The 20,541-nt window shown below is 34.1% G+C and overlaps 1 protein-coding gene across 2 annotated transcripts; it reads left to right on the forward strand.

Moving 5' to 3' along the window:
* The first annotated feature begins 2,081 nt into the window (after positions 1-2,081).
* DUBAI (Deubiquitinating apoptotic inhibitor) lies at positions 2,082-8,492 on the forward strand. 2 transcript variants are annotated; one of them, XM_088029142.1, is made up of 3 exons: positions 2,082-2,333; positions 2,609-3,851; positions 7,146-8,492. In XM_088029142.1, the coding sequence occupies exons 2-3, from the start codon at positions 2,618-2,620 to the stop codon at positions 7,931-7,933; spliced, it is 2,022 nt and encodes a 673-aa protein (XP_087885268.1). In that variant the 5' UTR covers positions 2,082-2,333; positions 2,609-2,617; the 3' UTR covers positions 7,934-8,492. The 2 variants fall into 2 exon arrangements, with proteins under 2 accessions (XP_087885268.1, XP_087907064.1); XM_088050938.1 differs by lacking the exon at positions 2,082-2,333 and adding an exon at positions 2,361-2,460.
* The last annotated feature ends 12,049 nt before the right edge of the window (positions 8,493-20,541 follow it).

A 20,541-nucleotide genomic window follows, 5' to 3' on the forward strand; every position in this document is an offset into this window, starting at 1 on the left:
GCGACTGGCTACGAATCGACTTGCTTTCTTTGCCCGCCATATTTAAATTGCATTTAAACTTAATTGTCATCTCAAATTCAAAAGGTACCTGAATAAATAAACTTGTTGTAATGTTTTTTTTTGTCCTTAATTCTCCGTTTTGAGGCTGTAAACACATTCATGCTTTGCAGTTCGCTGCGTTGCATAGCCATGCTCTACTGTGCGCGCGAGTTTTTTTGAGGTTATGTCAAATAGGTTATCCATGTTGTGAATTTTTCGTATTCTTTATCATATAAATCTTTAGATTTTGTTGGCAATAAACTTTCAGTGGTTTTTGCAGCGTTTTCATCAATTTTAGATGGAATTTTACCTGCCATCTTGATTCGCTTTCAATTGTTTTGCAAAGCGTTCTAAGATTAATTTCATTGACACTAGATTATTTTAATAACAATAATAAAAATAATGCTAATAATATATAGCATATCCGGTGAGAGATTGGGATATTTCGACAGTTGACATATAGGTTGGCAGCAAATTATGCTACAAAATACACTAAAAACACTAAATTCCTACGCGAAATGGGTTGACAGGGTTGTCAGTAACTGGGGTTACTTTGTTATTTTAAATTTAGCGCGTATGGAACACTTTTTATTGCGTAGATTTAGTGACTTTTCTGTCATTCAAACTCTCACTGTACGAACTATACAAGGTGTTTATAAATGTTTCTAGCATCAAGCGTGGCTTTGGAATTCCTGTCGTACACTATTGTGCCGCTTTGTTTTTATAGTGAATATAACTATCAGGAAAATTATTTATGATATTACTTAGTACAATGACGTTTTAGTTACGGTTTTGTGTTCAAGTTTTTGATTTTTATGTTTTAAACCACAACTAGAACAGTTTATTTCTCAAAACTTACTTTGCTTCATGTTTGAGGTTAACTGCAAATGTCAGTTGACAAATCGGAACCCACATTTGTGATGAGCGGCAAATTTCTTTGACATTTCATAGTCACCCTTGATGCTAGAAACATTCATAAACACCTTGTAGTTCCTAGTAATTAACGAATTAACTAATGATTAATAAATTATAAATCAACTGCAATAGTAGGTATTTTGTGGTTTCAGTTATCGCAAATAAACAGTGTAGAAATCAGAAATTGTATATAAAGGCATTAGTAATTAAAATGATTAAATCTTTGAGCTATAGTTTACCCGGTGAGAGATTGGGAGACTTCGACAGTTGACATATAGGTTGGTAGCAAATTAAACTACAAAATACACTAAAAACACTACATTTCTACGGGAAATGGGTTGACGGGGTTGTCAGTAACTGGGCTTATTTTGTTATTTTAAATTTCGCGCGTATGGTACACTTTTTATCGCGTAGATTTAGTGACTTTTCTGTCATTCAATCTCTCGCCGTACAAACTATAACACAAAACGACATGTGAAGTATTTTTATAAAGTATTTATGTAGATTCAAGAACAGAAATTTGTATTTGTGGAGAAATTATTTATTTATGAAAAATCAAAATTTATTGATAAGACATAAAACGTTGTATGTACCACGGGCATAACTTGATGTTTATGTATCTCGGGCAACTTACAAAGTCTCGGGCCGAAGGCCCTCGAACATAAACATCCACATTATGCCCTTAATACATAAATAACTATTAAAAACCACCAACACCGCACTCTCCAACCACTTTACAACCGGCAACGTCGTCGATGGTAACTTTTTGGTGATAAAATCAAATAGGTTAGCTGCCTAATTGACCATTTGACTACACAACGGCCTTTCAGGCTGTGCCGAGTCTTTTCACTATTAAATCCTTTGATTTGCAATCCAACAGGCTGTAAAAGAAACGTTTTTGACGGAAACACTGTCTAATTTTCAGAAATGTCAAAAATTTGACAATTATTTTCTTACCAAAAATCTCCCTAGGCAACGTTGCCGGTTGTAATGCAGGGAAAGATTGGTGGTTTAAAAAAAAACAACGGACTTTAGATGTCGGCTTCACTTCCAACAGGCCAGCACACGCCGTGATCCCTCTAGATCGTTTATAACAGCTTACATCTAAATTCCCTAGAACCGTTTGACATTGTTAGCGCATGCGTAGTGTTCAAGGATTGTTAATTATGATTCCCGTTTTTGTCCTTTAATTAATTTCTTTTTGTGTTTTATTTATTTTTGAAACTTGTTTAATCGAAAAAATGTGTTTTAACTAAATCGCCAACGCCAAGAACATAAAAAAATCGTGCCTATTTAAAGTTTCAAGCTTCTCAAGAGATTATCATCCAACGAAAAAACCCACTCGAATGACATTCATTTGATATCTCGCCAGGAGTAAGGTTAGTTTTAATTGTGTCAATTTTTATGCTGTGTAATAAATTTTCGTATTTATCTTAAAATCTGTGCATCGAAGAAAGTGCAGAAATTGTACCATGACTAATTAAATCAGCCTAGAGAACCACAATGGTAGGAAACTGTAATTTTGTATTAACAAATTCGTTCTAAATTCTAGTTGGCTTGTGTCACGCGAAATATTTATTTTTAAAATTGAGGTTGTAAATGACGTCGAAACTGTCATAAGAGTCGAACGATTCTTACTCTGTGTTGTTTTTAGTGTTCGAAGATGGCAGTGAAGCAGAAGGTGGTTGAATGCGTGGCTCAATCAGCCGAAGCGCGACTCCAGCTGATCCTGCGGACGTTACAGGATTTGACAGCACAAGGCCTTCAGGATAAAGTGTGTGCAAATATCGTTAAGAGTTTGGGAACCATTCATGTGCCTACAGATCCAAGCAATTACAAGCAGTTTATCACCAGTATTAAGAGTGTCCAGGATATCTTGACGAAGGAGTGTATTAAATATGAAATGATCTATGTCACATTGCAGTCACTTTATCACGAGATTTCGACGTCAGAAAAGCCACTATCGCCTGCAATGTCAATTGTTTTACAACTAATAGATGTCAAATATATACCAACAGCAGTAGAATGGATACTCCAGGCAGGATACCCAGCGGAAAATTTAAAAAGAGCTTTACATACGCTGTGTAGTTGGCTTACTAAATGGACATGGACTGATAATTTAGGTCCTTTGGTTGAGACGTTTATGCATGGATTAGAAGCACAACAACACCATGAGATTCTAGCTGAGGTTACTATAGCCACAATAGAACCGTTCTTTAGATTGTTGATTTTACAAGAACATCGGAAAAGCGTGGGGCCCATCGTTTTGTATATGTTGTCCTCACTGTGGACGCATCCTCAAAATAATCCTGAGGCCTTTCACAAGATAATTCCCCACATTTCTAACGTTGCAAACCACCTGTATAAAGAAAAATCAGAGTCTAGTCTTACCTGTCTACACAACATAGTCAACGTTTCATTTTACCTCATGGAACATTTTTCTGAATATTCAAACTTATACATCACAGTAAAGAAAGATCTAGAACCTTATCTTCCCAGTCCGGACTTTAAGCAAGCTTTGACTGACAGAGCCTGGCTTGACGGAAGCAACTCCACCACAATTTACTCTTCTGGAAAAGTCGGACTGAACAATTTAGGAAACACTTGCTACATGAATAGCGTTCTGCAGGCTCTCTTTATGACAAAGCCGTTTCGAAATGAAATTCTCCTTCACAACAAGGACATGACGCCGCTTTTTTCAAAACTCCAGACGTTGTTTGCGCTGCTACAGCACTCCAAAAGATCTTCCTTGTCTCCAACAGATATTTCCAATTTGGCGAGACCGCCAGGGTTTCTGCCCGGACATCAACACGATAGTTCGGAATTTTTGGGGTATTTGTTGGATGTTCTGCATGAACAGGAAAAAACGACGGCTTGTGCTGATGAAGCAAAGTCAGGTGAGTTGTCTTTTGTTGCTGGGTGGCTATTGGGTTTATTTTTGGGGTGGGCAGGTGGCCAACAGGACCAAGTTTGACTCAGTTGTTGGATTAGTGGGATTTTCAGTGGCAAGGTTTCAAGAGCGAGTTTTATCGTATCAGGAAATCATGAAATGATTCATTGATAAAAAAGTTTGATTTACGTCATACTTTTGTTCACTAGAATTCTCTATTCAATAGAAATAATTTAAAACAGGGTTGTTCTAAATTAATCTTTTTTTCAATTTTTATCGATTTCAACTAACTTAAAAAGCTTAATTTTATTTGTCTTTTAATTTAAATCATTTAAAGTGACAATAATAACAAGCGTTCTCTGAAAATCAACTGTTTGTTTACCAGGTCCGGTTTTCAACAAAAAATGATATATTAAAGAACGTGTTTTATAATGTCCAATTTGGTGCAATTTGGTTCATTTGGAGTACAAAACGAGCCGTAGGCGAATTTTGAATGGGACAAGTCATTGTCATTATAAAACGAGTCCTTTATACTATTTTTTCGAATTTGCACCCTTTCTTTAATAAAAAAAAAATTCAATTCTTCAATTCTAACAGTTTTCGTGTTACACGATTGGTAATAGTTTTGTAACCACGACTTGCCACTTGATTTTCAAATTCAATTTAAAATTTGACATTTATTGAGTTTCACTATTATTGAATGGAGTGCGGGCAGTACCGCCTGTAAAATATGCAACCTCCCACTTTGGAGGATCAACAAACCGTGTCGGTCCATTTAAATACCATTTTAAAAGAGTTGTTTAGATGCAGTATTTAATAATTTTTTGTATTGTAGTTGGGTTGCAACTTCTTAAAATGTATTGCCTTAATGATAATTTTGATCAGTGAATGGTAAATGTTTAATTTCAGCCAGAATACAAGCTGGTATCTCTATTAATTTTTGGCATATAAAGTTAAATTTTGATAAAATCGTAAAGTTCTTTTTTAGGGATATTTATATACAACTTGTCGAAATCCATGACGATACTAAATACAGCAGATATGGCAAATTCAATCTAGTAGGATTTTTTTAATAAAGTTATTTTCTTGTAATTTAATCCGCGTTAGAAATATCTCTAAAAGTTTAAGTTAAGCAGTAATAAATAATAAGAATTGCCGAACCAAAATGAGCCATGAATTCTTTAATACATACAATGTTGTCTATGCTTTCTTACACAACTTTGAACCACTTTCAACTTTAAATTTGGAGTTCCCATTAAGTATAATTTTATGCGAACTAAAACATAAACAAAATCATTTATTTAGCAGAAATGAACAAAAAAATAATATTTCATTATCTATAATAATTAACGATCGAATTTAAAGATTTTAATATTTAAAAAAAAAATCGAAATAAGAATTTTAAGTTGAAATTTTGTAAGGAATGTATTCTGAGCAACTTTTCCTAAAAAGCGAAGATGTCCAACACCAAGGAAAAGTTCACTTTATTCAAAAACTCGTGGACAATCATTTCCAAATTCTTTCTTCTAAAATTAAGGAAGATAAAAGCTTATTCATTTAAAGTACAAAGCATTGTGTTATTTTTTCGTCTAATCTGTACATATTTCAATTTTATTTTAATTTTCATCGTCAAGCGACAAACGCTTCTAACTTTTTTTGCGATTTTTAAATTAGCAAATTTGGAAAGTCGTCATTCGTTGGCGTTTTTGGTCGTTTTGGTAAATGGACCGACACGGTTTGTTGATCCTCCAGAGTGGGAGGTTGCATACTTTACAGGCGGTAGTGCCCGCACTCCATTTGGAGTCGTTTATAGGTTTTCTATCGAAAGTCGTCATTCGTTGGCGTTTTTTGACCACTAATTCCGCCAAAAGTGTCTTAAAATAAACAATTACTACTCAATGGCAGTATAGATAATACATTTATTAAAAGATTTAAACCCAACCATAGTAAAAACACAGTCAAAAATAATTAAATACTGCATCTAAACAAGGCTTTCAATGGTATTTAAATAGACCGGCACGGTTTGTTGATCCTTCAGAGTGGGAGGTTGCATACTTTACAGGCGGTAGTGCCCGCACTCCATTATATTTAGCTAAAATCCGGTTTTTTTTAACCACCAACACCGCACTTTCCCACCACTTTACAACCGGCAACGTCGTCGATGGTAACTTTTTGGTTATAAAATCAAATAGGTTAGTTGCCTAATTGACAATATGATTACACAAAACGGCCTTTCAGGCTGTGCCGAGTCTTTTCACTATTAAATCCTTTGATTTGCAATCCAACAGGCTGTAAGAGAAACGTTTTTAACGAAAACACTGCCTAATTTCCAGAAATGTCAAAAATTTGACAATTATTTTCTCACCAAAAATCTCCCTAGGCAACGTTGCCGGTTGTAATGCAGGGGAACGTTGCGGTGTTGGTGTTTTTAAAAAAAAACGGACTTTACATATATTGTTGACCGCAAATACATATATTGTTGACCGCAAAGGACAATTCAATTATATTGATACATTTTTTATTCACGCAGCAATTTATTAAACACGAATCGTAAAATCCGTAATGGTGAAATTGACCAAGAACTTGACAGGAAACAGGTGACAGCCAGACTAATTAGTTTTGCCAATTCTTAAAAAACAAAATTTCTTATTTTGAGTTCTCTTATATACCAGAGCTCACTCATAAAAAAAATTAAGTTGGCAGCAACCCTTAGCGATTTTCATCTGTAACAGTTGGCAACAAAAGTGTTTGACCTTGACGCGACTGTAGCATGCGTAGAAGCTAATCGTCTTGCACAACATTGCTAAAACTAGTTAAATTTCTATTAAAATCATTTTTTGCAACAAATTTTTAATTAGTTATTGATTAATACACTCAACTTTGACAACGTGTTAACCTCAAAAATCGCTACATTCAATAATAATTAATATTCAATCTATAAAATAAACGATAATTTTGGACATCCCTGACATTTATATCAATGAGATTATAGACTAATTATTATGATTAATTTCAAGCTACAGAGGCTTAATCTGGTTTGTTATTTCTATCTTTTGGAAAATATTGCAATGCTTTGTCAACTGTTAGAATGTGTAGAGATTCAAACTTGTCAAAAAGCAGGATCAGCAGGGGTTCACAATGCTTTCATTTATTTTAGAGACATTACTAAATCGTTTCAAGAAAATAGCAATTTTTAATGGCAAATTTAACTAACTTGAAGAGAAAAACGTCGAGTTAGGCCTCACCTATTCAACAATCTTCGTTTTAAATTTTATAAAATTCCTACGATTTTCTGTTTTAGATCACGCTTCGGCCCCATGCAACACCATAGTGCAAACGGCTTTCGGCGGGCGCACAGTCTCAGTGTCCCGGTGCGGAGAATGTGAAACAAAAAGCGAACGCGTAGACAACTTCTGGGAACTCCAACTCTCCTTCCCCAACAATTCGGACAACCAGTCTGTCCAAACTCTCCTTGATTATTACCTTCAGCCTGAGAAACTTTGCGGTGACAACCAATACCACTGTGAAGTTTGTGATTGTCTCACAGATGGCGAACGCGTCACATGTATAGAAGAAGCTCCCCCTCGTTTGATTCTCACCCTCAAACACTTCCGTTACGATCAAGCGTCGCAGCAACGAACGAAGCTTCTTCAGAGTATCAAACTCGACAATCACGTTCGCTTAGACGCCGGCGAGTATGAACTGTATGCAGCGGTGGTGCATTGCGGTTCTAGTGTGGATTCGGGGCACTATTATACCTTTGCCAAAGATGGGGACGAGTGGTTTAAATTTAACGATTGTTCCGTTATGAGGACTATGTCGGAGGAACTTTGCAGTTTAAAGCCTCCGGAAACGCCGTATATTTTGTTCTATAGTAGGCAAGATTGTGTGGATCCGGAAGCGTTGCCGAGGACGCTACTCACTCCGAGATTGCAATTGTTGATTAATAAGGACCATTCGGAGTTCGAGTTGGAGAGGAGGCGGCCCTTGAAGACGTACAATGTTAAACAAAATCGTAACGATGGGCCACCGCCTCCGGGCTGCGGTGGGGCCGGCTTTTCCAATAATTCAAATATGTATGTATGCTAAATGTTCAAATATATATTGGATTTGGGTTAATATAGTTCAATTTTTATGTCTATATTGTCATGTTACTTGGATGATTATGATAATGCACATCGAACTGATTATTTATTGACAGATTCGAAGGGGATTTGTGATATTAACAACTGATGTAGATGATTTCATGTGACAGTGATCCTAGAATACTTAGTATCAGACACTGTCATATGTAAAATTAACTTTAACCGGTGGTCACAAAATGACGTGTATTGCGAGTCTTGATGTACATAAAACCTAACTTCACTAAAGGTACAGAACGTTTGAAAATATGCATCATTTTTTGTTTATTTAGCCAAACTGTGTTAACGGTGCGTACTAAAACTTTCTTTGTTTTTTTTTTTATTTTGTTCTAGTGCATATTTCCAAGCTTGTAAAGGCCAGTGACTTTTATAGTTCTACTTTTTTTGTGAAATTTTGTAGATATCAACTTTGTTGCAGGTATAATGTATGCCGTTTGTCTGTACACAAATCTACGCTTGTAAATTTATAATGTAATAATAATAAATAAAATTGTTTTTTTTTCGTACTTTATGTACAATTATATTCGACACCTGATTCCGGATCTGAAGTCCGTTTTGTCCAATCAGAAAACGTTTTTTGCATAAATACTTGCTAAATGACACCAGTCTTTTTACTTACTAAATGAGTGACAAAATATTCATCTACTGATACAAAAAAACTCATGAAATCTTTAATTAAATGTGTTTTTTAGGCGACTTAAACTGAAAGTGGAATTTTTAAGCCTCAAAAGCGACCTAAAAGTGAGTGCTTTTTGGCCGATTTATGGTGGCGCCATCTATCCATAGTTTTGCATATTACATCAAGATACCGACATTACCCTCAATTTTATAAATATTTGAGTAAAATCAAACTGACCAACTGCTGTAAAGTGTTGAATTATTGAAAATGATAGCAGATAGCAGCAAAGATAGCAGTGCTGCTGCAACAATATCAAAAAGCACATCAAACATTCATAAAGTCCGTTTTTTTTTAAACCAGCAACACCGCAATCTTTTCCTGCATTACAACCGGCAACGTTGCCTAGGGAGATTTTTGGTGAGAAAATAGTTGTCAAATTTTTGACATTTCTGAAAATTAGGCAGTGTTTCCGCTAAAAACGTCTCTTTTACAGCCTGTTGGACTGCAAGTCAAAGGATTTAATAGTGAAAAGACTCAGCACAGCCTGAAAGGCCGTTTTGTGTAATCAAATTGTCAATTAGGCAGCTAACCTATTTGATTTTATCACCAAAAAGTCACCATGGACGGTGTTGCCGGTTGTAAAGTGGTGGGAGAGTGCGGTGTTGGTGGTTTTTTAATAAAAAAACGGACTTTACAAATTGTGAAAGCTACACATGTCAAAACGGCAAATGTAAATAATGAAAATATGAACTTTTCTGAAGGATTCATAACTATTTACAATTATTCAGTTGTTATAAATGATTAAATCAATAAATCATAAATAAAAATTAATTACTATCGCGGAATCAAAATTTCGAACATCACTTTTTGACATGACAATGTGAAGCAAGCTTTATTGTCATTGTGACTGACATACAAAGTAAATTTCTGACAGTTGCTGTGCCGTTTTTAATTTTTAAGGTTATAAAGACTAAGGACAGTTTACAATTTTTAAACATCAATCAATTTGATGTTCGAAATTTTGATTCCGCGATAGTAACTTGTAAATTTAATGATGTCGCCTAAAAAATCTTGTGTACCACGGCCAAAAAGTGCCATTTTGCCTACGCCTCGGCCATTAAAAAAAGGCTGGGCCCAAAAAGAAACACTTTTTGGCCTTGGTACATAAATAGCTATTATCGAAACATGAACATGAAGATGTATCTAATACGTTTGTATGCTTACATCAAAATAGTTGTTATTGATGACATTTACTGTGAAAAATATTGGTTTCAAAGGCTTTTCAAAGTTGAGATCGTGTAAGTGCTATTCAAAATGTCTCAAATAGTAACCGTCACCAAAAGTTGTTTTTCTGCCTAGGCAGAAAAAGTGTTTTCTTTTCAACCTCCCAGGAAAATCACGAGAAAAATATTAAAACATCAGGGGCCAATCAAAAGGAAATCAGAGGAAATCACTAGGATATCAGGGGAAATTAGACAAAGTCGTAAGAAAATCAGGGGAATTTGGACGAAATTACAAGAAAATACAAAGAAATCAAGAAAAGTTTGGCGCATGCCATTTTTGAAAAATTTAACTTCTGAGATTAATGTTCCTGGGAAATCAGTGTATCAGTTTAATAAATCACTATGAATCAGAGGAATTCGTTACGCAATCAAGAAAACTCAGACGAAATAAAAAAAATCAAAAAAAGTTAGACGAAATCATTGGAAAATCATTAGGACATCAGGGACATTCAATAGGAAACCAGGGAAAGTCAGACGAAATCACAAGAAAATCAGGGAAAGTTAGACAAAATCTAAAGGAAATCAGGGAAAATTAGCCAGGAAATAAGAGGAAGATAAGTGTAAGCAATTAGAAGTATGTATTAATCTCTGACAAGTCATGTCATCAATGAGAAATCACTAGACAATAGGGAAAAATCATTAAGATATTAAGACATTAAGATATCAATTGGAAATCAGGAATTAGACAACATCAAAAGAAAATCAGGTGAAACTCAGCCTCTGGTCAACACCAATTTATGAATGAATAAACTTAAACATAAACTTGATGACATTTACTGTGAAAAATATTGGTTTCAAAGGGTTTTCAAAGTTAAGATCGTGTAAGTGCCATACAAAAGTCTCAAATAGTAACCGTCACAAAAAGTTGTTTTTCTGCCTAGGCAGCAAAAGTGTTTTCTTTTCAACGAGCGCTTTTCATTACTAATAACAAAATTGCCTACTTTACTGTTTACAAATGACTAAAAAACAATGACTTTTTGGGAAGTTTGGAGAAAAAATCAGTTTATGCACAATGATATAGAAATTGACACTTTATGACGAAGTTATCGTTGTTGAAAATTTGACTCAAAATAGTAAAAATAAACGCTACTGAAAGCTCATTGAGGCGTCCAGAAATTTGCATGAAGAAATTTACAACGCATACATGAGGTTAAATTGAATTTTGACATTTATAGTATTTATTTATAACTATTTAATACTGACAAGCGGCTGTTTTACTTTATTATTACGGACGGCGTCCGAATAAAGAGCTACTTCATGGATACTAAACGATAGTCCATATTTTTGTCACACATTTTTCGCTCCCAACTGATTATAAGCACAAAAAATATACTTGGAGTAAACAGGAGTTAATTAGATTATATTATCAATACTGTTAAATTTACTTATTTCGATTTCCTTGTTTACCACACTTGACAAAAACATTCGTGACCAGCAAAATCCAATTACACTTAACCAAAACATTGTCAAACACAAACATGACACATATTTTCACCCTTGGAAAATTTTTAGTGATAACACCATTCAGCCCGTCGAAACGATTCAAAACGGTCCAAAAAGTGTACGTCGTGGCAATGGTGGTTTTATTTGGATATGCAGGCGTGGTGAACTTGAGCAAAAACAAGTTTTATTCGCAATTCCACGTAATGAAACAAGCAATTTGTCTGTTTTCTGATCTTGCTATGTTTCTTTTTAACTGTTCAACTGGAATAAAATCCACAACTTCGCATAGAAAGTGGATGAAACTGACGGAAAGAGCAAGAAAAATTAATAAACTCTCTATAATTTGGTTGGTTTTGTTTCACGTCCTGACGTGTTTCTTTCTGTTTACTGTATTTAAGCATTTTAAATATGACTTCTCATTGGTTTTCACCTTCTTGAAACTTCTTCAGATTTATGCAAAGTACGTGTACACGTCAATTTTTTGGGAAATTCTACACGTGTTGCGAGAAAAATACCAAAGGTTAGCCCACATGCTTGATAAAGCTCCAATTAAAAGGATTAAAGACGAGGCATTTATTATAAAACACACTGTATATAATCTAAACGAAATCTTTGGTTGGTCTTTTGCCTTCTATCTACTCCACACTTGTCTGCACGTCCTCAAGCATCTAGAAGCAATTTTCTTTTCGAAAAACCGGCCGACTGGAAAGATCTATTTCATGTTGACAGACATGTTACTATCTTGTTCAGATGTTGTAAAAATTATTATCACTTTAGACGTTTCAGTTTTTCTGATATTTGTGTTTTAGGCTGGTCCGCTGATTCTGATATGGGTGTGGGACTCTGTGTTAAAGGAAGCAGATAATTGTATTCATCTTTCTTACGGGTTGAAGTTTTGTAGTAACAGGAAAGAAAAAGAATTGATGAAACTAAGCGTGTTTTTGAAAGATAGTCGACCAAAGTTCAGTGCTGCCAATTTTGTGGACATTGATAAGTCGACGATTTTGCAGTTGTGGTGGAGTGTGTTTACATTTTTTATTTTTTTGGTGCAGTTTAATTCGGTGACAATAAAAACAAGCGGATAAGAGTTGTTTCTTAATTTAGTTTCTTTATTCAATGAGCAAATAGACCTAAAGCAGCTATCTTTAAAAAAAAAATGCAACATGAATGCGCCTGTTGATATTCTGTGGAATTGAAACTTCATTTTAAATCGTTTTATCTTTAATCTTAAGGAGAGGCCAGATGTGCCTTTGAGGATCACACCCAACAAATCTTGACCTTGTTTTGGTATTTTAGAGAGAACTCCAATATTAATAAGTGCGGTCAGAAACTCTCTTGAACATGTTTGAAAGTTGTTTCGTTATTTTTCACTATCACTAATGGCAGCTGTTAGATTGTCTTTATCTTAACGTTTACACCTCACAACTAAATTTTCTCAAAATTAATAAATTCCACGGGGGTCATTTTTATTATCGTTATCGTGGATAATATTTTGGTGCCGATGAATTATTATGCTTATTATTATCTGACGTTGAATTTTGATAAAAATTGGTGCTTTGGTAGATTTTGAGCTCTTTTTTGCGAATCCAAGTCAGAAAACGGCGAGAATCAGCCGAAAAATCGTCGTTTAGCATCGAAATATGCGGATTTCTCTAAGAATTTTAATAATTTCGTGCAGACTTCTGCTGTTTTCTTGCAATTCAGCCGTTATATCTTCATAAAAAGTGATGGTTTTGTAGATTTTGAGCTCTTCTTTGCAAATCCAAACCAGAGAACGGCGAGAATCAGCGAGAAATCGTCGTTTAGCATCAAAATAAGCGGATTTCTCTAAGAATTTTGATGATTTCAAGCAAATTTCTACTGTTTTCTTGCAATTCAGCCGTTAAATCTTGATAAAAATTGATGGTTTTGTAGATTTCGAGCTCTTCTTTGCAAATCCAGCCAGAAAACGGCGATAATTAGCGAGAAATCGTCTTTTATCATCGAAACAAGCGGATTTTTGATGATTTCGTGCAGATTTCTGCTGTTTTCTTGCAATTCAGCCCTTAAATCTTGAAAAAAATTGGTGGTTTTGTAGAATGCGAGCTCTTCTTTGCGAATCCAAGCCAGAAAACGGCGAGAATCAGTGAGAAATCGTCGTTTAGCATCGAAATAAGCGGATTTCTCTAAGAATTTTGAAGATTTCGTGCAGATTTCTGCTGTTTTCTTACAATTCAGCCCTTAAATCTTGAAAAAAATTGGTGGTTTTGTAGAATGCGAGCTCTTCTTTGCGAATCCAAGCCAGAAAACGGCGAGAATCAGCGAGAAATCGTCGTTTAGCATTGAAACAAGCGGATTTTTCTAAGAATTTTGATGATTTCGTGCAGATTTCTGCTGTTTTCTTGCAATTCAGCCGTTGAATCTTGATAAAAATTGGTGGTTTTGTAGGTTTTGAGTTCTTTTTTGCAAATCCAAGCCAGAAAACGGTGAAAATCAGCAAGAAATCGTCGTTTAGCATCGAAATAAGCGGATTTTTCTAAGAATTTTGATGATTTCGTGCAGATTTCTGCTGTTTTCTTGCATTCAGCCCTTGAATCTTGGAAAAAATTGGTGGTTTTGTAGAATTCGAGCTCTTCTTTGCGAATCCAAGCCAGAAAACAGTGAGAATCAGCGAGAAATCGTCCTTTATCATCGAAACAAGCGGATTTTTCTAAGAATTTTGATGATTTCGTGCAGATTTCTGCTGTTTTCTTGCAATTCAGCCGTTGAATCTTGATAAAAATTGATGGTTTTGTAGATTTCGAGCTCTTCTTTGCGAATCCCAGCCAGAAAACGGCGAGAATCAGTGAGAAGTCGTTTAGCATCGAAATAAGCGGATTTCTCTAAGAATTTTGAAGATTTCGTGTAGATTTTTGCTGTTTTCTTGCAATTCAGCCCTTGAATCTTAAAAAAAATTGGTGGTTTTGTAGAATTCGAGCTCTTCTTTGCGAATCCAAGCCAGAAAACGGCGAGAATCAGCGAGAAATCGTCCTTTATCATCGAAACAAGCGGATTTTTCTAAGAATTTTGATGATTTCGTGCAGATTTCTGCTGTTTTCTAGCATTTCAGCCGTTGAATCTTGATAAAAATTGGTGGTTTTGTAGATTTCGAGCTCTTCTTTGCAAATCCAAGCCAGAAAACGGCGAGAATCAGTGAGAAATCGTTGTTTAGCATCAAAATAAGCGGATTTCTCTAAAAATTTTGACTTTGACTTACAACACAGGGAGTTGAAAAAAAGGCGACCATGAGTGGAAGTACCATGTCCTTTTCAGTTAAACCATCTCAGAAATCAAAGCAAAATTATTTTAAACCCATTTCCTTTCACAATATTATTTTTTTAAAAGGAAAAACTTGGCAATGTAGCTCTAGCTTTTCTAATAAAATTTTCATTCAGTAGTTTCCATGACTAATCAACTAATATTGAGAACTTTACAATGTTACAACATTAAATAATTTTCTACAAAGCCAAGAAATCGTACGTACTTTTAAAAGTTTAGGAAACTTGATTTAAAGCACTTTTTGTTCATTTTTTGATGTCTAACAATGAAATTGTTATAAAAAGTTTATCCAAATAGAGTTTGATTGTTTATAAACGAAAGCTTCTATCTTTGTTAAAAAATCACAAATTTCGTTTTGGTGTTCAATTTTGGGCCAGAAAAGAATTAGCTGCAACGTGATAGGTTGTAGCATGGGGGCCTTTTTTTCATCACTCTGTATAATGAGCTTTGGATTTACTTAGTTCTTTGGAGGCAGCCTGGATCGGGTGACCATTTTTTGGTACAGTGCAGGACTACCAATAAATAGGGCAAGTTTACAAAGCCGAATTACGTACGAATCACATACAAGACTTTATGTTCTATTGTAGGTAAAGACGATTTTCTGAGATTTGGCATCGAAACTTGTGCCGGCTTCTATACTGTTCCAATTCTTCTAACGTTTTTTTGGTACACAGTTCTCATTACCGCAAAGATTATGAGGGTTCTTAAAAGTGCCAGCAACCCCATTGTAAATCATTTTCAAGTACCCGAAAGTGGTCAAGAACGAATTTGGGACAGGGCCGGGTTCAGAATAAGAATTAAATCGGAATTAAAGTAAACACAATTACATGTTTGTTGTTTTTTATTAATTAGAATGAAATCAATCGTTTTCGCTTTCAGTGAGGAGTCGCTACCTAAAATCCTTAATTTTATTCTAGATTCTAAATTTTCTAAATTTCTTAGATTGCTTATATTTCTTAGATTCCAAATTTCCACCTGATTTTCTAGATTTTATAAGTTTGCTAAATACCCTTTAGGTTCTCCAAACTTTCTAGACTCTTAGTAAATTTTCTAGACACTCTTGAATCTTTACACTTGATTTTCTATAAAATTATTTTTCATTCTGTAGATTCTATAAATTTCCACTATCTTTTAGAATTTCCTTAATTGCCTGAATTCTTTAGATTTTCTATACTATTCTTAGACTCTAGATTTCCACTAGAATTTCGAGATTCTCTAGATATCCAGTTTCGCTAGACACCCGCTATATTCTGCAATTTTTTTTGACTCTCAGTTCATTTTCTAGGTGCTCTAGATTTATCTAGGTTTGCTAAACATCCTCTAGATTCTCCAAAACTTCTAGGCTCCCAGTAAACTTTCTAGACTCTTTCTAGTTTCTTTAGACCATCTAGATTTCCACTAAATTTTCTCAATTCTGTAGACTCTCTACATTCCCTCTAGATTACCCAAACTCACTAGATATCCTCTAGATTCTCCACATTTTCTACATTCCCACTTCTAACTAAGAACTTTTTCGGCATCAAGAAGTTTTCTAAAACGTATTAATCTGCGCTGTGTTAGCATTTAAGTCATTTTAAAACTTAATAATATGTGTCTGGATATTAAGATTTTTTTAACCAATAGGCATTTTTTGTATGAACTCGTCAAAAAAACAACTTCGCAATGTGTTTTATCCTGTAACTTCTAAACGATAAGAGATAGCAATACATTTATCAATGCCCCAAAAAACAAGGTCTTAATCTTTTCAATAATGCATTACAAAAAGAAATTGATATAATAATTCTATGTACAAAATTGCATATAAAAATCAGTAGAAACTGCCTTTTTTTTAGAACATCAAGATCAGTTTTTCAAAAATATCATGGAAAATATATACTTATCCCAGCAATAAAATTTATAGGTCTTTGGAAAACCAATCAAATTAGCATTCCAAAACACTGTCGAGCAATCCCATAACTCTGCAAGTTTTAAGAAAAAGTCAAAAAAATTAATGTTTGTGCACTAGAACCTAAAAAAATAATCTCTGAATCCGGATCTTATGAAGCAAAACGTACTTATCAAATTGAACCCCAAGAGAAAAGTCCGAATTCTGATTTGCTTTTTAGTGTTATTTAATATATAAAATTGCGTCTGAAGATAGGGTCGATACCTAAAATCCTTATGGGCAATGCAATGTAAAATTTTTCTATCATAACTCGAAAACCATTTGACATAGATAATTGAAATTTGGAATATATGGTGTCCTTACAGATTTTCTATTAGATTTTTTATGAGTTCTGTAACATTAATTAACACTGCACCAATTTTGAGTGAAAACTGTAACTTCGGGTTAGATTGTTGAATCGAAATGGTATCTGGATTAATTGTAGAATAAATTCTTCTGAATACAATCGTCCAAAGTTTAACAAAATATTCTTATAATTAAGGGAGTAATTGTAGAAAAGGGCGATTTAGACTTTAAATCTAGGCTGAACTTTTATAATTTACAACCAGCAATTGCCGGCAAACCACAGAAATTAGGGTCAGGTAGTTTGACGAAACCAAGAGTTCCAGCTGTTTGTGAAATAATAGCTCTTTCTTGGAAATAACGAATTTGTCGATGCAATATTTTTATGCGTCCGGTCCTGTTAAAACCGCAATTTATGAGGGGTATTAGGGGCTATTCTGTATCGAGTCTGTTAAATTTAAAGGGTACGTTAAAATAGTCAGATTTAACGGTGCGGGGTTTAAATAGCTATTCTGTATCATGAAATAAACGTAGTACGTTAAAATGGAGAATTTTAACGTACGTCTGTTAATTCGATTGTGAACGAGCCCTAGTGATATGTTTGCGCGTGCGCATTTTGTGATTTTCACTACTGTCATCGCGAGAAACGAAACTAATGAGAATGAAAAATCGTAAATAAGATTAAAAAAAATATTTGAACAATGTATAAACGTAACTGTAAACTTGAAACGCGTGTTTTGGTCATTTTGGTCCATCATCAATATTTAGGAATGTAGAAAATCCTTGCATACTAAAAGTTTAGGTCAAAGATAATAAAATGCAAATTTATTTATTACCAAAACGTGCAGTTTTTTGCTTAGTTTAATTTATTACAAGTAGGTAAATTATTTGCGAACATTACTTTGTTGATATCTTTTTGAAAATATTTTAATGAGTGTCTAAAATGCATTTCTGTAATTTTTAGAACATGACCAAGTCGCTATTCATCGTGTAGAGCTCTTAAATAAAAATCTAATGTGAAAATGCATTTTGTACTAATTACAACATAACATTATTATTTAATAATTTATTTAATAAATTATTTAATAAATTATTTATTCGACGAAGAAAATGGCTCACTTGAATTGCTCAATCAAATTAAATTTCATGTTTTATCTGAATATAAAAATTCATTCATCAATAATTAAAGTAACTTCAAATTTCATCTCATACATGTGATTTCTTTGTTATCAAAGATTTATCAAATGCATCAAATTTGATGTAATTGCATTTTAAGAATTCAACAAAATTCCTCTTATTTCGTAACATTTATTAAATATCGTCGAAAACAACTGTCAAAGTGAATCGAAAAGCACCCTGTTAAATTTAAAGGATGGCCTCGGCTTGCCTTTAAAATAAGCAGCTTTTTAACGTACTTTGGTTAAAATTTTAACGGACTTCGGTGATACAGAATAGGAATTTCACTTTAAGGGACCTTTAAAATTTTAACACGCCTTTAAATTTAACAGACTCGATACAGAATAGCCCCTAATGTGTGGGTTATTAGCGTTTCTAAGGGTGGTACTACCATAAAAATGGTAGAAGGATTGGAACAGTATAAGCGCGCCGTTTTTAACGTTATAATAGTTACGAACTTTGTTTACATTGCAAGAAAAAAAAAAGAATTTGTATTTTGACGTGATTTTGACACTGACTAGTGGCCGATTTATTTTATCATTACATTAATGAGCCACTTTATGGACGCTAAACGATATCGTAAAACATATATTATTTATTAAACCATCGGACATAAAGTGCATTGTTAGATTGTTACAGACTGAAAAAAGTTAGATAAACGAGCTTACTTTTATTTGTTTCCCCGCAAACTATTGATTGAGTTAATCATGTGTTTTGATTTTGTAAGTATCTTGTATTGATTCAACCAAAACAACTGTTATTAGCAGCAAATTGTCTTAATCAAGTCCACGTATAAAACTCTGTTTATCCAACAACAAGTCGACGAAGATATTGATCTCTGGCAAGGTTAATTTTGAAGTGGAAACATATAAACATGGATTTAGAAATCATAGAAATTTTATTCAAAATCGGGAAATTCTTTGCATTGACTCCTTCGACTGTACAAAATTCAACCCCAAAATGGGGACAAAAACTTTACGAACTGTCTGTTTTCATTCTTTATTCATCAGTTGCTCTTCTATCCTTTCACTACAACTCCGACAAATACAGTAACTTGACATCAATTCAATTCGTACTGAAAGTAATAAGTGACTTTAACAATTTTTTTTTCAATTTTTATATCAGCGTCGTGCTTATGAGGTTCAGAAGAAGGACATGGTTTAATTTGATTAAAAATCTAAGAATCGTCCCACAAAACTTCCACTCTTTTAAAGTGATTATTGCAGTGTCATGTTTCGCAATATCTCTTGTTCTAGCGTACGGAATTTATGGCGCATTCCTTCAGGATGACATTATAGACACCATAGTATGGTTGGGCGAAATTTTTGAAGACTATTCCCAATTTTTGTACACCCTCATCACTTGTATGATTCTTAGAATGCTCTTGGCACGGTACAAAAATCAGATTACTACTTTAAAGCAAGTGAACAAGGCTACCAGATCTCTTCATTCCAAAAAAATGTTTGAAAACTTGAAAAAGTTAAAGTACAACATGTTTACTCTCAAAGAAGCTGTAGAAGATTTCAATCACATCTTCGGATGGACAATTCTTTTGACGATTTTTTCTGCGACATTAAATTCCTTGATTTATTTAGACTTGGTTATTAAAAAAGAACACTTGGCCAAAATCATTCGCGAAGACGTTGTGGCGGTGACCCAAAAAATAGCTTGCATTACTTTACTTTGGGTGAGTTTGAATTTGCAACTGTATCAAGATTATGTTTTATTTTTTCCAGGTTGGTGTTCTCAGTGTGATATTTATTTGCGACATCGTTTTAAATCAATGGGACGACATCTTGGCTTTGGCTTATCAACTGGAAAATGCTTTCAGTGATACTAATTTAGAAAACGAAGAAATTCAGGTTTTTATAGACGTGGTGCAAAATAATCGACCAGAGTTTAGAGCCGCCAGGTTTTTTACCATCGACAGATCTACTTTGTTTAGCATTTTAAATTCTTTGACTACGTTTTTACTGGTTATGATACAGTTTCGTACTGATTAGAAGGATAATCTGTTTTTACCTATCTGCATTTCCTTGGCACTGTCGGCACACACTTCTGGCTAAAGCCCAAGTTGATCACTGGCAATTTATTACAAGACTGGGTTTAGCATAGATAAGAAAAAGTGATAAGTTACATAAACTGCTAGCGATTAATTCACTTTTTGTTGAATTTAAATATTTTGGAGCACTTTTATGGTTTAAGTTGTATTTTAAGGAGAAAACTTGTTCAAAATCTTGCAGCCGCTAGGGAATTTTTGATTTTATTTCTACGTGTTCTTTATCGCTACAAATATAAAAGTATGAATATTGAAATTGTACTTCATTTTTTTTACGTACATATTGAAACCCAAGTAGGAGAAGAAAAGCCGACAAGAACTGAAAATTAGGTGTAGAAGACAATTAAGGAAAAATACTGGAGAAGTGTAAAGTCATTTCTAAAGTAGAATTTATACCTCATTTTAAGCCCAAAGTCCCTCGAAAATCAAATGCTTTAATTTTGTTGCTTCG

Source organism: Gnatocerus cornutus, chromosome 2, assembly GCF_029298725.1.
Source record: "Gnatocerus cornutus isolate USDA-ARS CGAHR chromosome 2, icGnaCorn1.1, whole genome shotgun sequence".
Lineage (NCBI taxonomy): Eukaryota > Metazoa > Arthropoda > Insecta > Coleoptera > Tenebrionidae > Gnatocerus > Gnatocerus cornutus.